The following is an 8,516-nucleotide window of genomic DNA, read 5'->3' as shown; positions in this document are numbered from 1 at the left end:
GTCAGATTTTCTTTGTCGGAGAAGACCGCTTCATTCATCACCTCCCAAATGCCACAACACGCCGTAAAATTACCATGTAGTAATTTCCATTTTTTTATTTCATAGTGGTGCCGTTTTATGCAGTCATAAGATTTCGTCCGAGAAAGGTTTATATTTAGGATACCTTAGCCCAAGAACTAATAAATTGCCAAACATGAATTGAGATATTGTCCATGCCGGGAGCAGGTTTTCTTCGCTTTTATGAGTATCCCCACAAGTACAACAGGTGGTGGCATGCATCAACTTAACGACTTGAACACTGTGTTGAGAAAGTGCAATCCAGGTTGGAAGCCTATCCATCATCGCCTTCCAAGTCAAAATGTCCAATTTTTTGGGCACCCAATATTTCCCATTCATAACGAATGATGCATTTATACGAAAATGTCTTTTTATTATGTAATTTAACTAATGCTAGCTTAGAATATTGGTTATGTTGACTGGAAATCTGAAATCAGCTAAAATAAAGTAATCAATCTCGTATATTAATTAGAGATCTTTTATGTTGGTTATTTTTAGCTATTAACTCGTTTCTTCACTCTTTTATGCATTCTCCAGTCTCCACGGTTTATATATGAATCAATCATTTAACTTATGAGTCTATAAAATCACCAAAATAGTTTTACTTAGACTTGAAAAGTTGCTACCTACGAGATACTATAGCAAGTAGGGTATGCATGAAACCAAAAAAATCAACTCGAATTAGCAACCGGCGGTTTAGTTTTGATTTTTAGTAAAAACCGATTTGCTGAATTACTTTTTAATTAAATCAATTATGTTTTATAAACTTGGATACATGTTTTATTTTTAATGTGAATCTATTTTATTTTTACTGTTAATCTTTATTAGCTCATAATATTCTTGGCCAAAATGTATAATATTTTATTAATTAATAAATTTTTTAAAAAGTTATTTGGCCTAATTTCAAAATATTATGGGTAAATTTCTTTCGCCCGAAAATTATTAGCATGATTAGCAAAAACAAAAAACCAAATTCAAAAAAACCAAATCCAAAACCAAATTAAACCCAAATACCCAAAACTGAAAATATCAAAACCGAACAATTTTGAAAAAACAAAAGAACCGAAACATTTGGTTTTTAGTTCGGTTTTAGCACAAAACCATACCGCTCAAACCCCTAATAGCAAGCATGGTCGATGATCCTTAGGTTATGCTTACGTAAGAGTTGGTACCAATGATCATGTCATTACTTCTTACATAAGATATCTTTTCAGTACCCGATTATTATTGTTGTCTAGAGGAGATGAGAAAGATGGTAAGTGTTTTACAGGCAGCAGGAATGAATGTATGCAAATTTTCAAAAGGTGAATCAAACATGGGAAATAGGAAGCAACGCAATGCCTACCGCTGAAAATGGGTAGTTATGATTTGACTATACTGTTCCACTTTCCACTGACTTACCATTTTTTATACCAAAATCTTGGCCCATCTTCCACTTTTTCTGCCCATAAAATCCCCTACTCCCCTCACTAACAACACACACCAGACAATACCAAACCGAAAATGGATGCACATTTTCACACATCGGCTCTTGAGGTTGCAAACCATGAAGGCTTTCACAAGAATATCGATGACGATGGCCGTGAAAAGCGAACGGGTAAACACTCAATCAGTTTTTTTCTTTTTTAGCTTGTTCATATTTGTGTGGTCCATGAAATAAATGGATAATGTAAATAGGGACATTGGTAACTGCAAGTGCACACATCATTACGGCTGTCATAGGATCAGGAGTGTTGTCTTTGGCTTGGGCCATTGCACAACTTGGTTGGGTTGCTGGACCTGCGGCTCTCATGGCATTCTCCTTCATTACTTACTTCACCTCCACTCTCCTTGCGGACGCCTATCGATCACCTGACCCCATTTCTGGCAAGCGTAACTACACTTACATGGATGTTGTTCGTGCTAATCTAGGTAAGTCTTAATATCCAAACTTCCTCCTCATATATATTTAAATTTAATGGGCATATTGGAGGATCTACAAATAGTCTACGACAACTAACTTCCATAAACCGTCACATCAGCTCCAAATCATATTCTGAACTTCTTTAAAGAACACTCATGTTTTTTCAAAAGTCGAACCTTGTTAAATATAATAATATAATATGTAATAGTATAAATGCTTATATGAGACTACGAGAGATTGAGTGGGGGGCACACTCCCGGCCTCTCACGTTTGGATTTACGGACTTCACCTCTGCAGACTTCCTCTACAATGGTGAAGTCCGTTTATGGGGGGTTCCTCCGCTTTGTTCCATATTATTTGGACGACTAAAATTTTTCACCATTGTTGACGCTCTTATTATCAGGAGGGACGAAGGTGAACTTATGTGGAATAGCTCAATATGTAAATCTTGTAGGCGTCACGATCGGATATACCATCACTGCATCTATTAGCATGGTGTAAGTATATAACTAAATGCATAAATTAATTCTAGATAATGTTTTTTTTATATTGGGTAGTACGTATCTTTAATATATTGATGGTTGATATAATTCAAGGGCTGTTAACAAATCCAACTGCTTTCATTCGGAGGGGCATGCAGCAAGTTGTAAATCATCAAACTACCCATACATGATAATATTTGGCGCAATTCAGATAATATTAAGCCAGATTCCTAATTTTCACAACCTCTCTTGGCTCTCTATACTGGCTGCTGTCATGTCTTTTGCTTACTCATCCATTGGTCTCGGATTGTCCTTAGCTAAAGTGATTGGTAAGATTCATAACTAACATTATATCCGCCGTAAATTAATATCAATTAAAACCGCTATAACTTGATCAATTAATCTTGGTGGCACGATAGGTGGAGGTGGAGGTGATGTAAGGACGAGTCTAACCGGAGTAGAAGTGGGAGTGGACGTATCCGGAGAAGAGAAAGTATGGAGGAGCTTTCAAGCCATCGGTGATATTGCTTTCGCTTATGCGTTTTCTACTGTGCTCGTTGAGATTCAGGTTAGTAAATCAAATTATAATAAGTTGGCCAACACCCACAATGAACATTACAAACAAAAATGCAATCACCTGATTTTAAATTAAATTTTCATAACACAATTACGTTTATTTTGATAAATTGGCATTTAGTATCGTCACGTCTAGTTTAGGTAACTATAATAGAAAGCGGAATACATATTTTGGAAGTATACTAAGTTGAATTTTGTATACATGTTCGTTTCAAGTTTTGACACATTATTAAAAATTTATATAAATTGATAACATGAATGTTTAATAAGTTGAAAAGTTTATATATTTACAAAACGTATAAACTCATACCCTTATTAGAACTATGATTTCTTTTATTATTTGTTATAAAAGTTAAATGGATAAATATTTAAAAGAAAATCCACAATGTCAAACTTATACAAATAGTCACATCAACATCACATCTAATTCAAAACGTTTCTCAAAAACCCTTATTTTCTTCCACGATAGTAAACCTCCACAAACCCTATTAAAAGTATTATATAGCACACACACACATACATATATGTATATATATACATATATGTGCGTGTATGTGAGAGTGATGTGACGCACTCGTTTGCCGCAACCTCGTTTGTTAGCAAAGCTGGTCATGGGGGGGGGGGGGTAACCACCCCCGGCCCGACCCCCTTTAGGCCCGTTTTTTTAAATGCATATATATTTTATGTAAACAAATATGTATTATTGATCTTTAAACTCAATTACACAATCATTAGCTTGGTGTAGTGACAAAGTTGTATAACTCAAAGGTTGGTTCTTTTTCTCACTTAAGACATGAAAAAAATTTTAAACAATCCAAATCATAACAAAGTAAACTTATTTAAATATTTAAATGTTTAAACAAAAAAAGAAAAAAAAACCGTTTTACTCAAAGCTCAAAATTTTATTTCGACCTTGAACCAAAAACAATTTTAATCCATCTCAAAGATGTTTGTTAGCTGCCACATTGGACGAACAAGCATCGGCAAACCTTGCTTCGTGGATACTCTAGATTTATTGAATTATAATGTAAAAAGTGAAACTGGAAAAACAGCCACCAAGACGTGTGGTAAAAGTGTAAAACCATCATACGAAAGTAGCCGCCAATGAGATGTATGAGTGAAGAATGCCACCTATGCGTTTATTGAAGTTAGTGCCATCAAATCAAATCATGTGTTTTGAATCTTTTGACCGAACTATATCTCCTCATAAAAGACCATATAGTTTTCTATTTCTAGAAATGGGGCTGGCACAAGCATAAATATATTCTTTCTCTTTCTCCACATACTTTTGTTTTCTGCCATCCTTTTTTTCTTTGTATTTCCTCCTCCCTTTGTGCATTTAATCATTACTATGTTATGTTATACTATCATATAAAGGATTTCTAATATTCATGAAAGTAATTAATAATAATAAAATAGAATAATCACCAACCTCTTGAATTAAGTATATGCATGCATGTTTTAATTTTCATGATAGTGTTATGACGTTACATTGTTATTGAAATTGAAGGACACATTGAAATCATATCCGCCAGAAAACAAGGTGATGAAGAAGGCATCGTTAGTGGGAGTCTCAACAACAACCGTATTTTACGTGCTTTGTGGATGCCTGGGCTATGCGGCATTTGGAAACGATGCACCAGGAAACTTCCTCACTGGATTCGGTTTCTATGAACCTTTTTGGCTTATCGACTTTGCCAACGTGTGCATCGCGATCCACCTTATTGGTGCATACCAAGTCTTCTGCCAACCCTTGTTGGCCTTCATTGAGATGAAATGTAGACAACAATGGCCCGACAGCAAGTTCATAACCGCCGAACATATCCTAAATGTTCCCTTTTATGGAGAATACTACGTTAACATGTTTAGGTTGGTATGGAGAACAGCTTATGTGATCATGACAGCGGTTATAGCCATGATATTTCCATTCTTCAATAGCTTCTTAGGGTTGATAGGGGCTGGTTCCTTTTACCCGTTGACCGTCTACTTCCCGATAGAGATATACATTGCTCGGGCAAAGATACAAAGATTTTCCTTCACATGGGTGTGGTTAAAGATACTAAGTTGGGTTTGCTTGATTATTTCTTTGGTTGCGGCAATTGGATCGGTTCAGGGATTGCTAATGGATGTCAAGAAATATAAACCCTTTAAGATGGACTAGCCAGTTTCATAAGAAATTGATGTAATAAGATTTTTTTTAGCAAGTTAATGTATTAGAACTTGTTGAAGATAATCAATTTCATACCACTCATTGTGATATGTATGTGCAACACCCTCTTGACTTGTGATATCCATTCTTAATTAAAATATTCTATTTTGGAATTACATTACATATGTTAGGATCATGATTATGCTAACACACACACCATCAAATGACAAAAATTAAATGAACACGAGACACAAATAACTTATTTAAAGAAAATTAAGCTTAAATGGCTTATACATAATACATATTACACACTGTAAGTTAGGTTCAAATAAGAAGTTTTATTTTTCTAAAAAAGCTAGAAAAATGTATTTTAATCTACTATCTTAATATTGAAAACTCACTTAATTTAATTTCAAAAATCCATTTAATTAAGCTTAAAAAGCCATTTAAATTGTCACTCATCTCCTACAACCACCACCGCCCACAGCCACCCACTGCCACCACCTTGCCAGAAAAGTCTTTGGAAATTTCGCCGGAAAGTCACCGGTAAAACACTATGAAAAAACACAATGAAAATAAAAACACAATGACAAAAACACAATGAAAAACAAAATTAGATAACACAATGTAAACAAACAGAATGCAAAAAACACTATGAAAAAATAAAACACAATTGTATAACACAATTTTGTAAAACACAATATTGATAAAACACAATTTGTAAAAACCCACGATTTTTTTTTATTTTTATATAGCAATATGGTACTCATATGTAAAGATAAAAAAACACTCGTTATTATGGTGAAATTGTTTTTTAAAAAAAAATATCGTATAAAAAAGTTAAGAACGTTTTAAAATGATGTGGGAATTTGACATGTACCTTACATGTGGAAAGAGAAAATCAACAAATGTAAAATAAATGGACAAGAATATTTCATATCCTTTCTACCAAAACTAATCTTTTTATTATAACTCAACTCTTATACACTAATCACTTATTTACCTAACTTTGTTTATTACCAATCAACATCCGATTTCAATATCTTTTATGTTAGAATAGGATATAAAGAAATACATGCATCTTATCGATTGGGGTTATAGTGAATTAAACTAAGTCCATCTTTTGTCTATACTTAATTAAATTGTTTTGCTAACTCAATTGATAATAAATTTGTTTTTTTTAACGAAACTTCCCATGATACAAATCCAAATGGTTCATCAAATCCTAGTTAAGAACTCCAACACTTTGAGGTAATTATTATGTTTTGTTGAACTTGAATATGGGAGTTGGTACTTGATCAAGAACTAATCTCAATCAGTAACACAAGAAAAGTTGATGCCGCAAATAAAAAACATACGAACACACCAACATGTTGACCTGTGATTTTCTTTCTTTGATAAAAACAAACTGGATTAATAAAATAAAAAGATGACTAGGGCTTATATAGACCTTTTACAATTTGACATCTAGTAGGACCATGAAACTAATTATAAAATCAAATCCAAACTTAAAACCGACGGTAGCAAACTAATTCGGATAACTCAAATAATTAAAAGAAAACCAATTTAATTTAATTATTATCTTGACCTTCTCTAGCCTCCCCATGAGATCGAACCATACCTCCCTAGAATATCTCCTCGCTTAACTTTCCCTCTCGATATTTGCTTCCTTCATTCCCAAGCGAGTACAAAACTTCACAAGCTTCTCTTTTGGTTAACTCTTTGTGAACATATCAGCAGCTTGCTCCACCGTGTTAACATATTTAAAATCAATTTCTTCATTTAACACTTTCTCACGAATAAAGTGATAATGAACTTTTATATGTTTCATTTGGGCATGAAACGTGGGATTCTTAGCACACAATATTAAAGACACGTTATCCCCATACAAGGTTACCTTCTCGTTCTTACCTTGACTTAACTCATTTAGAAACTGAACCAACCACACGCACTCTTGTGCAGCCATAGTCACAACCTGATACTCCGCCTCGGTACTTGAAAGTGACACGGTATGCTGCCTTTTCTTGCACCAAGTAACAACACTTGAACCAATCAAGAGGTTAACCGTCTCGTGTCCAGATCTTTAGCATAATCGATATCGCAGAATCCGATTAACTCCATACTCGAATCCCTCTTAAACTTAACACTGTAGCTCGGGGTCGACTTCATATACCGTAACACTAACCGAGCAACTTCAAGGTGCGGTTTTCTTGGAGCTCGGACAAATATGCTAAGCACACCAATGACATACGCAATGTCGAGTCGAGTCAAGGTCAAATAAATAAGACTACCAATTATTTGCATATACATGGTTACGCCTTTCCTTCTTCAGCTCGAAGAGATCGACCCGTTTGATTCCATGGGCACCCATATCGGTTTTCAACTTTTCATACCGAATTTCATCAAAAGATTAACGACATACGGGTTTTGGTAAAGTATAAACCCATCATTCTCGTACTCGAGCTCTAGGCCCAAAAAGTGTTTTAACTTTCCTAAGTCTTTCATGAAAAAACGAGTGCAAAGATTCGTTTTTAACTGCTCCACCACGTAGACTAACTCACCGGTTATAATTAAGTCATCTACATAAACATGAATAATAACGGTTTTTCGCCTTCGGCTCGGACAAACACACTGGTATCAGCTATTGTAGGAACATATCTATTAAGTTATAAAAACTCATCGATTTTACCGAATCAGGCCCGCGATGCCTGTTTTAAGCCGTAAATCGTTTTATTTAACTGACAAATATAATTAGGAACATTTTGACTTACAAAACCTCCCAGCTGATCCATATATATTAATCAATCCAAATCCCCGTACAGAAAAGCGTTACTCACATCCATTTGCCATAAATCCCAACCTTTGCTACGGGACTAAACGTATCTTCATAATCGTATCTTTACTCGAACCGAAATGAGTTTAGCTACGGGACTAAACGTATCTTCATAATCGATCACGTACTCCTGTGAAAACCCCGTGCCACTAATCGAGCTTTATATCTTTCTATTGACCCGTCCGCCCATCATTTTATTTTAAAAACCCACTTACACAAAATTGGTTTTACATTACCCGGCTTCAGAACAAGATGCCAAGTCTCGTTACCTACTAAAGCTTCTAACTCTAGCTTCATCACTTCCATCCACTTAGGATCCTGTAGGGCTTGTTCTACGGTTTTGGGTTCACGTTAAGTTTCTCGACTAACAAGTAACGCGAAGTTTTCATATTTCAGGTTCGGTTTACTATCCCGTTCGGACCTCTGGACAGCTGGTGAACTTCCATCGACGGTTGCTGAAAACTCGTTCGGACAGAGACCCGGACTGGCCGGTTTAAAACCCGGTGCACCAGGGGC

The 8,516-nt window shown here is 35.1% G+C and overlaps 1 protein-coding gene across 2 annotated transcripts; it reads left to right on the top strand.

Annotated features, from left to right (window-relative positions):
* Positions 1 to 1,276: 1,276 nt before the first annotated feature.
* Positions 1,277 to 5,291, top strand: LOC143612201 (amino acid permease 6-like). 2 transcript variants are annotated; one of them, XM_077086240.1, is made up of 6 exons: positions 1,277 to 1,654; positions 1,735 to 1,968; positions 2,364 to 2,457; positions 2,557 to 2,771; positions 2,862 to 3,010; positions 4,529 to 5,291. In XM_077086240.1, exons 1-6 carry the CDS (start codon positions 1,561 to 1,563, stop codon positions 5,177 to 5,179), a joined length of 1,437 nt encoding a protein of 478 aa, XP_076942355.1. In that variant the 5' UTR covers positions 1,277 to 1,560; the 3' UTR covers positions 5,180 to 5,291. The 2 variants fall into 2 exon arrangements, with proteins under 2 accessions (XP_076942355.1, XP_076942356.1); XM_077086241.1 differs by having other exon boundaries at positions 1,279 to 1,654; positions 2,868 to 3,010.
* The last annotated feature ends 3,225 nt before the right edge of the window (positions 5,292 to 8,516 follow it).

This window comes from Bidens hawaiensis, unplaced genomic scaffold (assembly GCF_021521415.1).
Source record: "Bidens hawaiensis isolate Kalapana, Puna unplaced genomic scaffold, B.hawaiensis_p1.1 tig00033890_1, whole genome shotgun sequence".
NCBI lineage: Eukaryota > Viridiplantae > Streptophyta > Magnoliopsida > Asterales > Asteraceae > Bidens > Bidens hawaiensis.
The sequence above is the reverse complement of the archived record's forward strand: the minus strand, read 5'-3'. Positions and strand labels throughout refer to the sequence as shown.